This window comes from Salmo trutta, chromosome 23, assembly GCF_901001165.1.
Source record: "Salmo trutta chromosome 23, fSalTru1.1, whole genome shotgun sequence".
Classification (NCBI taxonomy): Eukaryota; Metazoa; Chordata; class Actinopteri; order Salmoniformes; family Salmonidae; genus Salmo; species Salmo trutta.
Window position 1 is genome coordinate 13,806,563 of NC_042979.1, and position 16,024 is coordinate 13,822,586.

At 42.0% G+C, this 16,024-nt stretch overlaps 3 protein-coding genes, 1 long non-coding RNA gene and 1 pseudogene across 5 annotated transcripts; 3 read left to right on the forward strand and 2 right to left on the reverse strand.

Moving 5' to 3' along the window:
* Window positions 1-222: 222 nt before the first annotated feature.
* Window positions 223-1,785, forward strand: LOC115159402 (C3a anaphylatoxin chemotactic receptor). The gene is made up of 2 exons (XM_029709069.1): window positions 223-294; window positions 443-1,785. The coding sequence occupies exon 2, from the start codon at window positions 484-486 to the stop codon at window positions 1,501-1,503; it is 1,020 nt and encodes a 339-aa protein (XP_029564929.1). The 5' UTR covers window positions 223-294; window positions 443-483; the 3' UTR covers window positions 1,504-1,785.
* Window positions 1,786-3,048: 1,263 nt separating this feature from the next.
* On the reverse strand, window positions 3,049-5,092 carry LOC115160264 (WSC domain-containing protein 2-like; annotated as a pseudogene).
* A 700-nt stretch (window positions 5,093-5,792) lies between these two features.
* Window positions 5,793-7,229, forward strand: LOC115159409 (uncharacterized). The gene is made up of 2 exons (XR_003868882.1): window positions 5,793-5,854; window positions 6,049-7,229. It is a non-coding gene; the product is annotated as an uncharacterized LOC115159409 (long non-coding RNA).
* Window positions 7,230-8,361: 1,132 nt separating this feature from the next.
* rnf185 (ring finger protein 185) lies at window positions 8,362-13,574 on the forward strand. 2 transcript variants are annotated; one of them, XM_029709077.1, is made up of 7 exons: window positions 8,362-8,520; window positions 8,796-9,018; window positions 9,319-9,337; window positions 9,506-9,618; window positions 9,741-9,795; window positions 10,249-10,366; window positions 12,473-13,574. In XM_029709077.1, the coding sequence occupies exons 2-7, from the start codon at window positions 8,843-8,845 to the stop codon at window positions 12,568-12,570; spliced, it is 579 nt and encodes a 192-aa protein (XP_029564937.1). In that variant the 5' UTR covers window positions 8,362-8,520; window positions 8,796-8,842; the 3' UTR covers window positions 12,571-13,574. The 2 variants fall into 2 exon arrangements, with proteins under 2 accessions (XP_029564937.1, XP_029564938.1); XM_029709078.1 differs by having other exon boundaries at window positions 8,373-8,469.
* On the reverse strand, window positions 13,286-15,633 carry LOC115159406 (uncharacterized). The gene is made up of 2 exons (XM_029709074.1): window positions 15,469-15,633; window positions 13,286-14,819 (listed from the first exon to the last, which is right to left on the reverse strand). The coding sequence occupies exons 1-2, from the start codon at window positions 15,596-15,598 to the stop codon at window positions 14,050-14,052; spliced, it is 900 nt and encodes a 299-aa protein (XP_029564934.1). The 5' UTR covers window positions 15,599-15,633; the 3' UTR covers window positions 13,286-14,049.
* Between the last annotated feature and the right edge of the window lie 391 nt (window positions 15,634-16,024).

The following is a 16,024-nucleotide window of genomic DNA, read 5'->3' on the forward strand; positions in this document are numbered from 1 at the left end:
ACTGAAGCGAAATTGGAGGGGGGGAGCAGGCCGACGCTCCAACCTTTGGGAATCTCGATCCACGCTCCAGTCAAATTGGGCACGCTCTGCTCCTCGCTCTGCTCCGCTCTGCTCACATACTCTGGTGTGATGTGGAACTTCAAGCTCAGCTCCCATCTAGGTTCCCCATTCCTTTATGTTGTTCTAACTTAAAATGAAAGAAGAAGTGAGCCATTGCTCCAGAGGCAGGGGTATTTAAACTCAGAGAACACTCAGTAGGCTGTGATAGCTGCTGTCATTTCACACTGACACAAGGTGAGTCTTTTCCTTTACACCTTTTTATGTCATAGTGCTAAATTCTGAAGTTTGACAAAAGCCACATAATGAGAAGTTATTTGAGCACGACTAGCTGTACTTGTATGCTTTCAATGTGTTGGCTGATCATTTGTGCGTATATCAACAGGACATTTTAGGAGTCTTTGACTAGAAAAGTCTTACAGTAACATGGAGGATTTTGACTATAGAGAATATGGAGAAGATTATACTGCTGACAATGAAACATATGAAAACACCTCTGTGAGTGGCTCAGTGACTTTCAACCATCCCAGGTCCTTTTCAGTGGAAACTGTAATCAATATCCTTATATCACTACTGGGTCTCAGTGGAAATGCTATAGTAATTTGGATCTCTGGCTTCAAGATGAGGACATCGGTCAACACCACTTGGTACCTCAGTCTGGCCATCTCAGACTTTCTGTTCTGTGTCTGTCTGCCCTTTAACATTGTATACATGGTCACCTCACACTGGCCCTTTGGGCTGGTTATGTGTAAGCTGACTTCCTCCACTATGTTCCTCAACATGTTCAGCAGCGTCTTCCTGCTGGTTCTGATCAGTGTTGACCGCTGCGTGTCAATCACTTTTCCTGTCTGGGCTCAGAACAACCGGACCGTGCCCAGAGCATCCGGAGTGGTCGTCCTTGTGTGGGTCCTCTCTGCTGCCCTGACTGTACCCTCACTGGTCCACCGCCAGATCAAAACACATGGGGCTGATACACTGTGCTATACTGATTATCAGTCTGGGCACAAGGCAGTGGCTCTAAGTCGATTTGTCTGTGGCTTTGTGATTCCTCTTTTGATTATAGTCTTCTGCTACTCAGTTATCTTTGTGCAGCTCAGGAGTCGCCCCATGAAATCCACTAAACCTGTCAAGGTAATGACTGTCCTCATTGTGTCCTTCTTCGTTTGCTGGGTGCCCTATCACACCTTTGTCCTGTTGGAGGTGAACTTGGGGAACCACAGTCTTGAGATGCTCTTCACTTGGCTGAAGGTGGGCAGCACAATGGCTGCAGCAAACAGTTTCCTTAACCCCATACTGTATGTGTTAATGGGTCATGACTTTCGGCAAACCCTAAAGAGGTCTGTTCTGTGGAAGATAGAAAATGCAATGGCAGAAGATGGGCGTACAGGTGGACGTAACCTCTCAAAGTCTGGGTCTTTTGAGAGTAAAGCTTTCACACACGTCTGAGGTTTAAGATTGTGTCATTTTATTGAGGTTGTTTGTAAGTTTGTAACGATGGTACCTTTTTGCACTGCTTCTATAGATGTTATATGATTTGTAATGTATTAATTCAGTGTTACTGTGTAAATATGAGTTTCAATGGATATCAAAAGGCGTGTCTGATTAAAATCTGTTACATTAGTTCTATTCAATTAGTTGTGAAAGTTATGGACACTCATGTTTTCTTGAAGTATCTACTGAACAAAAATATACGCTGAAATAAAAGATCCCAGAAATGTTCCATACTCATAAAAAGCTTATTTCTCTCAAATGTTGTGCACAAATTTGTTTACAACCATGTTAGTAAGCATTTCTCCTTTGCTAAGATAATCCATCCATCTGAAAGGTGTGGCATATCAAGAAGCGGATTATACAGTATGATCACTACACAGGTACACCTTGTGCTGGGGACAATAAAAGGCCACTTTAAAATGTTTAGTTTTGTCACATAACACCATGCCACAGATTCCTTACATTTAGAGGGAGCGTGCAATTGACATGCTGACTACAGGAATGTCCACCAGAGCTGTTGCCAGAAAATGTAATGTTAATTTCTCTACCATTGTCACATCCTGACCATAGAAAGATGTTATTTTCTATGGTAGAGTAGGTCAGGGCGTGACAGGTTTTTCTCTCTCTATGTTTTCTATTTCTATGTTTAGGTTCTAGTTTTGTATTTCTATGTTGGGGTTTTGTTTGGGATGATCTCCAATTAGAGGCAGCTGGTCCTCATTGTCTCTAATTGGAGATCATACTTAAGTAGGGGTTTTTCCACCTGGGTTTTGTGGGTGATTAATTTTGAGTTGTGTATGTGTTCATCTCTGTGTCACGGTTTGTTGTTTTTTCATTCAGTGTATTTATGTATTGCATAGTTTCACAGTATAAATAAAATGTGAAACGACACACACGCTGCACTTTGGTCCTCTTCTCCTTTTGACGATCGTGACAACCATAAGCTACCTCCAACATTGTTTTAGAGAATTTTTCCAGTACGCCCAACTGGCCTCAAAAACGCAGACCACATGTAACCACGCCAGCCTAGGACCTCCACATCCGGCTTCTTCACCTGCGGGATTGTCTGAGACCAGCCACTCAGCCAGCTGATGAAACTGAGGAGTATTTCTGTCTGTAATAAAGCCCTTTTGTGGGGAAAAACTCCTTCTGAATGGCTGGGCCTGGCTCCCCAGTGGATGGATCTATGCCCTCCCAGGCCTACCCTTGGCTGTGCCCCTGCCCAGTCATGTGAAATCAATAGATTATGGAGGGCCTAATTGATTTATTTTAATTGACTAACTTCCTTATATGAACTGTAACTCAGTAAAACCATTGAAGTTGTTGCGTTTATAGTTATGTTCAGTATCTTTGGGTAACAAAAAAAAGAACCCTTCCACAATTAAGCAACTGTGTGCTACAACACGTGATAGTTCAAGAACTGGGGTTGTGCAATGACTGAAAATAATGTCATGATTCGTAGGAAGAGGTTGAGGTTAAAAACGTTCAAATAGATTTATCCTAGGCATCCTTTTCACCTTTTCCTCTCCACAAAGCGAGGGGGTTAAATCCAACATGGCCTCCATACCTGCAATCGAACTCAAGCATCAGGGCTTTGTAGGGGTTGCGGATCATTAGAATGCTGGAGTCAAAGGCATGAATCACCTCCCTGCCACTCATGGGTCTTTATGCAGATAGTTCTGCCTTTGCACCAATAATCTCTCTCTCATTTTAAACATGTTAAAGGGGACCCTTCAGTATTTTACAACTTAAAGTTACAGTCACAAAATGGACAGTGGGCCATTGACTCAACTGGTGTGGTGGGGTGTTCATGGGTCAATTTAATAAGCCTGCTCGTTGGGTTTTTACCTTTGTAGTAGAGGGGACTATCAAAGTGGTAGCTGCCAGTGTAGAATCCTGTGGACAATTCTATCAGGTGACGTGCCTAGGTGTTTCCTGTCCCTGGGAAGCTGGCTAACGCCATCAGCTTTTTTGACAGGCAGAGCAGGAAACACCTGTCCATGCAGCAGCTGTTTGAACAGGAACAGACAAGCTTTGGTCCTGGATTACGAGATTAGCTAAAGTGTAATATTCGACCAGTGTAAAGCAGAAGTAGAAATCAGCACAGAGATGATGACCTAACTACATATTGAAACATGGGGCATCTGCAGAACAACAAAACAAATACCTAAGAGGAATTCAGTTCCCTGTTCCCACCCATGATGCAGTGCATGGGGGTTTTGTGGAAATGAAAGTCCCTAAATAAACACCACAAGTCACTCACCACCACTCAGCAGGCAAGCTTGCATAATAATGGCGTGATGTGCAAAGTGAAAATGACAGCTTGGGACTAATGTTGCGTAAAATAATTATTTTTTTTGTACGACCCTACTGGAATGCTCACCCTTGATTCGAGTCTTACACCATGAAGTAGTCCTGAGTGCCACAGTGCTCCAGCTCTTCTCCAGGGCAGCTCGGCAAACACATATCTTCATCATCCTGCTCATGCAGGGGGAACAAGAATGTAGGGTAACCACAAAGGCACCACTGACCCCAAAGAACAGCCAGAGACAACACCTAGGGGAGGATACAAACTTCAGGTTCAACTGAGTGATTTGATGTAGATAATGAAGACACTATGGTGAGGTTTTCCGTTAACTGAATTCATTTTCCATTTAAAATAGAATGAAGATAGAGGTTTCCTGACCTGATCAGTGCAGAAATCCCCAAATTCAGGATGTCAGCCCTGATGGGGAAAGCCTCTGTTACGTTCACTGGCTTCTTGAAGCCCACTTTAAAAATGTCTCTATTCCATCTGTGTAGAGAGAGAATGGGTTAGCTAGTGGATTAACATTATCAAGAATATGTACAGAAAAATAAACAATTCACTGTGTCCAACAGTGTCCGGAGCTGATTCTAAGAAGACGATGGATAGCCGATCGGTCCTCTACAGATGATGCTCTGGTCCCCCTTGCAGTCCATATTACAGTTAGTCTCTGAGGCGTTAGGGGCCTGGACCTTAAGGCCACAATAACACTCAGCTCCAAATTCCAGCCCTGCATACAGGTAGCCTCTGATGCAGAGGACACCAGCATGAGTTACTTTTACCCCTGGGTATACTGACAAGAAAGCTTAAAAAATACATAGAAATCACGTGATGCCATCAATACAAGTAGGGAACAATTGAATAGTTGTTACTTAGTGATGAGGTAGTAGTAGTAGAGCACAACCCTATGGAAAATGTGAATGTATCAGTTGTATTATTGAGTGAGTGAGTGAGTGAGTGAGTGGGTGAGTGAGTGAGTGAGTGAGTGAGTGAGTGAGTGAGTGAGTGAGGGGGCGAGTGAGTCAGTGAGTGGGTGAGTGAGTGGGTGAGTGAGTGACTGAGCACGTGGGATTTCTGTTGATTTCTCCCTCCTTACCACTGGAAAGACAGTGACCTTCTAGCACAGTTGTTCTGACATTGGAGGACTGACATTTTCTTGTCATCAAAGAAAGACACCCCTCTAAGGGTCCTCTTCTGTGAATTGTCAATGTAGCAACCAGGAGGTTGGACAGCAGGAGATCATTTAAAAAACAAATACTTGTCAACACAAAAACTGAGGTTGTGTATTTCCCCTAGGATAACCCGTCCTTCTCCTTTGGTCTGACACTCACCAAGGTACACTACATAACCAAAAGTATTTGGACACCTGCTCGTCGAACATCTCATTCCAACATCATGGGCATGAATATGGAGTTGGTCCCCCCTTTGCTGCTGTAACAGCCTCCACTCTTCTATGAAAAACTCCCTAGAAAGGCGGAGGGAACCTAGGAAGAAACCTAGAGAGGAACCAGGCTCTAAGGGTTGACCAGTCCTCTTCTGGCTGTGCCCGGTGGAGATTATAAAAGTACATGGGCATTAAGGCCATATCGTTCTTATCATTCAAACGTTCATAGATGACCAACAGGGTCAAAGACTAATCACAGTGGGTATAGATGGTCAGCACCTCAGGAATATATGTCAGCTGGCTTTTCATAGCCAAGCATTAAGAGGTCGAGACAGCAAGTGCGAGAGAGAGAGTTGTCTCTGATCAACTCTCTCGTTATCTCTCTCAGAACAATCGTCTTGTCTCTAACCAGACAGGCTGGTGGGTCACTCAACCGAGACTGCTCTTCTCTGTGTCACGGAGAATCTCCGCACTGCCAAAGCTGACTCTCTCTTCTCTGTTCTCATCCTCCTAGATCCATCTGCTGCCTTCGACACCGTGAACCATCAGATCCTCCTCTCCACCCTCTCAGGGCTGGGCGTCTCAGGCTCTGCACACGCTCAGGCCGCTCCTACCAGGTGACGTGGAGAGGATCTGTGTCTGCACCACATACTCTCACTATTGGTGTCCCCCAGGGCTTCGTTCTAGGCCCTCTCCTCTTCTCTCTATGCACCACATCACTGGCTCTGTCATATCCTCACATGGTCTCTCTTATCATTGCTATGCAGATGACACTCAACTACTTTTATCCTTCCCACCTTCTGACACACAGGTGGCGACACACATCTCTGCGTGCATGGCAGATATCTCAGCTCAGTCGCCCCCCCAACCCCAAAAGCCCTGACTCCAGCACATCCATCAGTGTAGCTGTTTTGAATGCCTTGATACCCTCCTCTTCATTATCTGTGCCCCACTTTACAGACAACACCCCCATCCAACGACTGTAATCTGAGGACCCTTTTTAGCAGCGACAGAGTAATGAACTTGGCCCTAACCACTGCTCCAAAATTGCTGGCTGTAAACCTCCTTCTCTTCATGGTGTGCCAGTTGGGGTTGATGCAATGTCCGACTGCTGCCTGCCGTATAGCTTCCTGCTGCTCCACCGACAGCGCCATGACAGCCAGGATGCCTGCATGCCCCAGGTGCCCTTGTTTTTTAACAATGTCTGGTGATGACAGGGAAGGTAGTGGTTGTTCTGGCTCAGGTTCAAGGAGCCCTGTCATTCCACTGAACATGCCCTGGAGATGGTTCCTTAGTCACTGAAGATCCTCCTCTGTGGGCTCTCGGGATATAGGGTTGTAGTCTTCGGCCGGGTACTCCACTGACTGCACCTGGTTGGGCACGGCTGGCATCCTCCACTCACATTCCACAGCCGTACGGCCGAAATTGTAGACCACCAAAATAGGCTGCATGGCTACACTTATGAGCTCCATGTGTGTCACCCTGCAACATACGTTGGAAATGATTTTTGAAAGATTGTCATCTTTTTGAGTGCTACACTATTTAGTATTTAGGCTGATGATTGCTTTAACTCTTCTGTTACTTACTAACGCTTTATGTTGACTGTAGATCCCAACCACTGTCAGATGAAATGTATTATCTTTGAGCTTGAGTTGGGTTATCGTGTATTGAATTATTTTTCTTGCATTTGGAAGTGGTAAAGTGACATGCCAAGAGGAAGGATATTAAGTGCCACGTGCCTTTCAGTGCATGACTTTGAACATCTTGAAATGCATTTGTTGTAAGAAATGTGCTATATAAGTAAAGTTTGATTTGATTGATGATTTTTGTATTTTTCACATGGGGACAAGTGCAGTTTTCCCATTAACATTTCATTGATTGTGTGGGATTTTATCACTTGACATATCAATCATATAGTGGGAAGGATCCTATAAATCAAGGCTGAATGCATGTACCACACCGAAAAAATAAATACTGGTCATGAAACTACAATACAGGCTGGATGTCTTAACAGTCAATTCTGAATATCAATAGATTTTTAGATTCATTCTCATCAATGACAACATTCTAGAACTGAGTTATAAGTCATCTAAGTCTGATATTCAGGATAATCCGGTTATATCATTAAGTGGCTCTTGTAGATTGACAGCTTTATAGAACACATTGTATTTATAAGATGCTCAAACTTAACTTAATAGCTACACTCACCAACACAGGATAAACTTTATCCCTCATGCTGGCCCTGACCAAACTGGTAAATTGCCCCTCACTATAGCTGCACTTCTCCACATGTTCAGACTATAGTGGTCTTTTCCCCTTGTAATACACTTATGCTCATCCTAAATGCCATAAGGTCAGAAATAAACAAGTCGACACACTGTATAAACAATTATCTAAGCTAAGTAATAAATTATGTTTTGATCTATTGCTCTACTAGCTAGCTAAAGTGTGGTCAGTGGCTAGCTAAAACAGAGAAAGGGGAAGTAAGAAGTTCAACACTTTAATTTCAAAATAACACATGGATTCATCATGGATTGGGCACAGGTCACTGATCACGCTGCTGACAGTGTCGGCTAGAGATGACGTGCAGGAGCTTCATCAAAACGAACAAACACATACTTAATTAGGAGTGTGTGTCAAATTCAGTATGTGAAAATGAATGGTGGAAAAACGACTGGAACCATTTCCATGTTTGACCACTAGGTTGAATTGATATTGTTACTAGTACACTGTTGCGTACTATAATGTTGCTTTCAAAACAACTGGGAAATCCGGGGGAAAAACTATGTCCGAGTTTCGGACTTGGAATTTCGAATTGGATGACCGTTAAAATAGTTTTTCCCTGTCGGAGCTCGTTTTTCTTTTTTTTTTCAAGTTCACAGTTGTTTTGAATGCACTTAAGTCAGTCGTCCCAGATGGCTGTGGTAACTATTGACGACACCAACTGTAGGCAATAACGTACACATTTATGAAAACAATTTTATTTTTGCCTAACCTTAATTTAAGTTTAGGCATAAGGTTAGCAGTGTGGTTAGGGTAAGGTTTAAAATCAGATTTTAAGAAAAATTGTAGAAAGGGTGGCTGTGGTGACGACCTGGGGCTAGGGCAACCAATCTGTATCCCTAATTATCACCACACAACTTCCGGATTATACAGTGACGCAATCATCTGAAACTAAAAATGGAATTTAACTTGGCAACTTGAGTAAATAGGTGGCGTTCTACATAGCTAGGTAGATAACTCTACCCACGACACAGAGGATTTGTTTGATGAAAGCAAGGAGGTAGTCAATTGTATTTTGATGTTGATATAGCTAGCTATGTAACGTTAGCTAAACCAATAGCTACATTCTTCTAGCTAGCTTTAGCATACATGTTTTGCTAAACTAGCTAGCCACTGGATCTATCTGCTGCGTCAGTCTATTTGGTAACGTTACTAATGTCGCTGGAGAAATGTTGAGCAACATTTCTCTGAACATTTAGCTATTGTAACCTAATTCAACAACGGAAATATCGATTGTCATATGTTTTGGATTCATTAACACATGCTAATTTACAGGCAAGGGGGTCGGCTACTTACGTCACCTCACTCTACATCCTGAGACAATGGCTAGCGCTGCCCCTCCACCAGCAGCTGCCTCGACTGCCACTGAAAACCCCAGCCCCGGCTCCAGCAGTTCGACAGCGGGGGAGGGTGGTAACCAGGACAGCACATTCGAATGCAACATCTGCCTGGACACCTCCAAGGATGCAGTGATCAGTCTGTGTGGGCATCTCTTTTGGTAAGCACCCTCTTGTCTTGACACTGTTCCGTATTTGAGATTGAGGGACATTCATCCTTATTATCTGGTCGCCTGTACTCGGTAAAGGGTCTTGTTCACAATTAAATAGAGTAATTTAATGTATCTCTGTGGTCTTATTTCACATGTCATGTTAGTTGCATATGGGGAAATGTTATTGATGTCATTTTTAGTTTTCGTAGTGCAATCCTCAGATGTCAGGATGAATGATGAGATGCTATGACTTGACTGTCATCTAATTATTCTATCTCCCTTACCTTCCCTGTCCCCTTGCACATCTAGTTGGCCCTGCTTACATCAGGTAAGTCAGTTGATACCTCATTTCTTTTACACAACCACTGTCATGATCAGCTGTCACTTGACCCTATCCCAAGGGATATTTTACTGCTTCTCTGAATGTATCATACGATCTTAACCAGGGATGTCTGAATTGCCTCTCTCCCCCCCCCCCCCCCCCATGTTTATGCAGTGGTTGGAGACCAGACCTAACAGACAAGTGTGTCCAGTGTGCAAAGCAGGCATCAGTCGAGAGAAAGTCATCCCACTATATGGCAGGGGAAGCACGGGCCAACAGGACCCAAGGTGGGTTGATGCACTCAATACATGAAAGCAAGCCGCACAGTTTTCATACAATCCTCAATTATCTACTCTGAATTCCACATCCCAAACTACTGCTGTAAACAACTAATCTCTCATTGTTATAGGGAGCGAACGCCTCCTCGACCACAAGGACAGAGGCCAGAGCCTGAAAATCGTGGTGTAAGTACTGTGTATTACAACAGCTCTATCATCACCAAGCCTATACTCTCACATTTCAGACTGTAATTATTTTTGCAAGAATGTGAGCAAAGTTCAATCCAGATTGTTTAACTGTGTACCACCTGTTTGCAATGTTGACTGCTGTATTGCACTACCCATTCATGATGAAACTATTACATGGTATTGTGTAGTTGCTGTAGTGCAAACCTGCCCATAGCCTAATTCATTAGCAGAATTACCTTTTCCACTGGGACCTATTAAGCTCTATCTGAGGAGTAAAAGAGAAAGGCTCTTTATTTGACCCCTTGAGAATGACAACACAGCAAGAACGATTGCGTCACCTCTCCCTCAAAACACCTGTTAAATCAAGGTTTTTTTTGTACATATTGAATAGTCATGTTATAACCCTGTCAATGCAATGTTACAGTAAAGTTATCTTTCTTCCCATTACAGGGATTTCAGGGTTTCGGTTTTGGAGATGGAGGATTCCAGATGTCTTTTGGCATTGGTGCCTTTCCATTTGGCATTTTTGCCACAGCTTTTAACATCAATGATGGAAGACCACCCCCAGGTACTTTAGTTCTGCAGGTTGCGCATTGTGTATTATAACAATGTTTGATCAAAATTAGAGGTCGACCGATTATGATTTTTCAATACCGATACCGATTGGAGGACCCAAAAAAAGCCGTTACCGATTAATCGGCCGATTTTTCTATTTATTTATTTCTTTGTAATAGTGACAATTACAACAATACTGAATGAACACTTTTATTTTAACTTAATATAATACATCAATAAAATCAATTTGGCCTCAAATAAATAATGAAACATGTTCAATTTGGTTTAAATAATGCAAAAACAAAGTGTTGGTGAAGAAAGTAAAAGTGCAATATGTGCCATGTAAGAAAGCTAACGTTTAAGTTCCTTGCTCAGAACATGAGAACATATGAAAGCTGGTGGTTCCTTTTAACATGAGTCTTCAATATTCCCAGGTAAGAAGTTTTAGGTTGTAGTTATTATAGGAATTATAGGACTATTTCTCTATACCATTTGTATTTCATATACCTTTGACTATTGGATGTTCTTATAGGCACTTTAGTATTGCCAGTGTAACAGTATAGCTTCCGTCCCTCTCCTCGCCCCTACCTGGGCTCGAACCAGGAACACATCGACAACAACCACCCTCGATGCATCGTTACCCATCGCTCCACAAAAGCCGCGGCCCTTGCAGAGCAAGGGGAACAACTATTTCAAGGTCTCGGAGCGAGATTGAAACGCTATTAGCGCGCACCCCGCTAACTAGCTAGCCATTTCACATCGGTTACACCAGCCATCGGTTACACCAGAGTTGATAGGCTTGAAGTCATAAACAGCTCAATGCTTGAAGCACAGGGAAGAGCTGCTGGCAAACGCACAAAAGTGCTGTTTGAATGAATGCTTACGAGCTGCTGCTGCTGCGTACCACCGCTCAGTCAGACTGCTCTATCAAATATCAAATCAGACTTAATTATAACATAATAACACACAGAAATACGAGCCTTAGGTCATTAATATGGTCAAATCCGGAAACTATCATTTAGAAAACAAAACGTTTATTCTTTCAGTGAAATAAGGAACCGTTCCGTATTTTATCTAACGATTAGCATCCATAAGTCTAAATATTCCTGTTACATTGCACAACCTTCAATGTTATGTCAAAACTATGTAAAATTCTGGCTAATTAGTTCGCAAAGAGCCAGGCGGCCCAAGCTGTTGCATATACCCTGACTCTGCGTGCAATTAACGCAAGAGAAGTGACACAATTTCCCTAGTTTAATATTGCCTGCTAACCTGGATTACTTTTAACTAAATATGCAGGTTTAAAAAATATACCTCTGTGTATTGATTTTAAGAAAGGCATTGATGTTTATGGTTAGGTACATTCGTGCAACGATTGTGCTTTTTTCGCAAATGCGCTTTTGTTAAGTCATCCCCCATTTGGCGAAGGTGGTCTTCACACAGTTCGCAATGAGCCAGGCGGCCCAAACTGCTGCATATAGCCTGACTCTGTTGCACAGAACGCAAAAGAAGTGACAATTTCCCTAGTTAAAAGAAATTCATGTTAGCAGGCAATATTAACTTAATATGCAGGTTTAAAAATAAATACTTGTGTATTGATTGTAAGAAAGGCGTTGATGTTTATGGTTAGGTATACATTGGTGCAACGACAGTGCTTTTTTCGAGAATGCGCTTGTTAAATAACTGTTTGGCGAAGTAGGCTATGATTAAATGATAAATTTAACAGGCACCGCATCGATTATATGTAACGCAGGACAAGCTAGATAAACTGGTAATATCAACCATGTGTAGTTAACTAGTGATTATGTTAACATTGATTGATTGTTTTTTAAAATATACATTTAATGCTAGCTAGAACCTTACCTTGGCTCCTAGCTGCACTCGCATAACAGGTAGTCAGCCTGCCACGCAGTCTCCTCGTGGAGTGCAATGTAATCGGCCATGATCGGTGTCCAAAAATGCCGATTACCGATTGTTATGAAAACTTGAAATCGGCCATTCCGATTAATCAGTCGACCTCTAATCAAAATGTGATTATTGTGAATGGCCCCCTCTACCTTGAAAAGCAGTTGTTCACCTGTTAAAGTAATCTCTCTCAACGTGTTCCCCCCCCACACAGCTGCCCCTGGAACCCCTCAGCACATGGATGAACAGTTCCTGTCTCGACTCTTTCTATTTGTTGCTCTGGTGATAATGTTTTGGCTGCTAATCGCATAAATGTCTGAGCAGCCAGGACCAAGGCTCAAGTTGGACAGTTCTTAATACTCTGTTTCCAGATACTTGTTTGATTTTTGTCCTTTTCCGCATTTAAGTATTGTCCTCTAGACTTGACAAGCTATTGATTTAATTTCACTAATCAATATCACTACTGTTTGATTACACCTGTACTATGATTCCCACAGAAGTCTGAAATAGTTGTTTTGTTTGAACAATGGCCCTGCCTCTCATTTCCATCAAGGGTGTTATGTTTTTATTAGACATTTCAGTGTACCAGGTTGGCAATATAGAACCAGATCCTAAAAGAAAGATGGTAAATGTAAGCTACCAGATGTACCCTCTTTGCTTGTATGGATATAGATTACAAGTGGTATGTCCTGTTTCTAAACTAAATATGATATATAAATTCAGGAAGAGGTGTATCATTGGGGATACTTTTAAATTATTGACACAACAATTGCCTTTTGGGTACCACTACCAGTATGAAGCCATATAAACAATACATTGGTGCATTTTTATGTGTGGTGTTAGCAGGGGGATAGTCGAGAAGAGCCATATTGGTATGGGTTTAAGTTATTTAATGACATACTATACCAGTATGTCCTCAGTTGCCCTAGGAGCTATTTTGGTAAGACTATTTCTTATGTTTCACAAAATAAGTGAATAAATTCTCTTAAGGTTACAATATTTGAAGGATGAAAGTTGAGACAATTTAAAGGAGTTATTTTTTTATTGAATGATACTGTCATTGTCTGCCACTTGTAAGACTATTATTTAGTCTGATGGAAAATGTAGAATTCTAATGCAAATGCTTCTATAGCATACATAGTAAAGAGCTTGGGAAAAAATATGCAAAAGGTATCAAATGGATATAGTTTTCTTTAACCTGACAACTAACAAGATGACAGTCATGATAATATGCATGAGTAATCCCTCTAATTTGTATTTCATTTTTTGGCTTGTTTACTCACTCATTTATTCTAAAATAAATATTGTAAAATATATAGAGTGGATTATTATAATAACAATGGATGGTTAGAATAGCATTAGCATCTGTAATAAAGACTGTTTGCCCTATATCCTACTGAGAGATCTTTACCTAAACATTAATTCCAGCTTTTATATGGGTTGTCAATGTGTTTCTCATCAGGCTTTGACCGCTTAATTCCAGACAATTAAACATTCAAAATTAGAAACTGAATAACAGCCCATGTTATTTTCAATTGGGTTAACAACTTGCATTCACAACAGCAAAATTAGAAGATCATCTATATAAAAATTTTTAAAAAGTTATTTTTTGTACCTCTATGATACCACAAAAAATGTGATATTCCAAAAACAGAACATGAATAACTTGCCTATTCATGTGGATTAGGAGATAGATTTTAAAAAACATATATTTTAGGAAAAAATCGTTTCGGTCAAATTCAAAAATATCTAAACCTGAGAACAACCCGTCGACCCTACAATATGAATGAGTTATGACGTCTCTTGATCTGGCAGTTCTTTGGACACCGTCACCGGTGTTTCATTGACAGTCACTGGCTGATCCATACTAAACTCGGCCTCATACATAATCTGTTGGATTTTAATTTTGGTCTCACATCTTTTTTGTGGGGTTAGCCTCTTCAAAGCAGGAACGAAGCTGAGGAGTAACATCTCATCCTCGTCACACTGCCGGATGGGGATCGTGGAATCTGATCTGTAATCTTTCTCTTTGGCCAGCAGCATCCTGTTCTTAGCGGAGCGCTTAGAGGGAGTGCTTGAGGAACATGGTGAAGCAGGTTGTTTTGTCTGAGGCCTCTCCTTGGATGTGTAAATTGATGACTGGAGCACTGCGGATGTCTGGGGCGCTAGGTACGTCTGGGTGCATGGTGGACGCTTCCCTAGAAATGACAGTTGGGCGCCTTGTTGCCCTGGGGACAGCTGGGTCACAAAAGCTAGCTGTGACATGCTGCCACCCTGGGTGCTAGGGGTTTTCATGTCGTTCACTAGGGCTGTGTTGAGTGTTTTGACAGGTATTATTTCACTCTGTGTGCTTTTATTGATTGTATCAGGGCTTTCCAGGTTGGCAGGAGCCGCATTGCTGTTTCTTGGTTTAATGAATGGTTGAAGAAAGATCAGACTTTGTCTGTATTTCCATCGGCTTGGAGCGAGCTCCCCTGTCTCCTCCTTACTCCTCTTCTCCTGTCGTACTTCCTTGAAGTATCGGTCTCTCAGATTCTTCCATTTCCTTTTGCACTCTTCAGCTAAATGGATAAATCAATATAGATGAATCATACTCAAAATAATATATTGTTTTATGCATTGGATATCGAACATGAAGCTTTCTAAAGTAGTATGAATATAACTATTTATTGATATTTTGTTTCTTCAGATAACGTTAGAGGTGATTGTCTCTATCCCATTGATGGAGCCTCATCGGGTTCCTATTTATAAACTGTAAATCGAAGGCTCTACCATTGAAGTTGGTACTAATTTGCAGTGCTCTCCATTTCATGTCAAAATGTCGACAGGCTACTTGACATTTTTTCTATCGGTGATTAATTGGTAGCCAATGTCATTCATGCGTGGAAAATGCGATGCCTCAAGTGACGCTACTCGTGTCTCATCGCGCGGTGGGGAACGGAAAAAAATCCCTCCCTGTGCGGCAGTGTCTGCCGTCTGCGCTGATCTCACGAATTCGTCGGCCGCTGCCTCCCCATTGACTACAATGCGGTTCTTGCAGTGAGGCGCTGTTAAAACTCAACGTACTCATATGCTACTCACGTGATTTAAAACATATAATATTAGCAAACTTGAACAACAAGTCAGTTTGCTTACAACTAATGTTAGCTAGCTAAAACATTTGCATTAATGTGACTTGATCATTTGTAGAAATAGGCTACCAAAGCTCACCTGGAAGACCTGTCAATGAGCTTATTTTCCCCCAAGCAAGTGATCTTGTGTCACCATTGCGGTAATCTGGCAAAGTTGTATTATACAGCTCAGGAAAATTAAAAACAGACAATATCAAGTTTTCGTCCATCTTGACTTCTTGACATACGCGGAAGCGACGGTCTCCCGCCTTTCCGCCTGTGTGGCGCGTGGTTACGTCAAAGCGGTATGTACTGTACAGAATATCGCCAGCCGATCCGCTGCCGCATGCGTGTCCCTGCGCTAACTGTCTCCCTTTATCTGTCATATGCCTACTCATCACAAGAGGGCAGTACAATCCCGTGTTCTGAATACTTAGAGAGGACACAACCAAAGGATTTGGCAGCATGATATACCATCTCTGGGACACCTGTCCTGAAGGTGAGCTCATCAGTGTCAACCTAACTCTCAAATATAAATAATTGACCAGACATTAGTCCTAGGCTATAGCTAAGCAAAATTATTATATTAGATGAAGTGCAAACAGGCTAGGGGAAAATCGGTGCTAATGCTTTGTCTCATTTCATGCAGCAGTAGC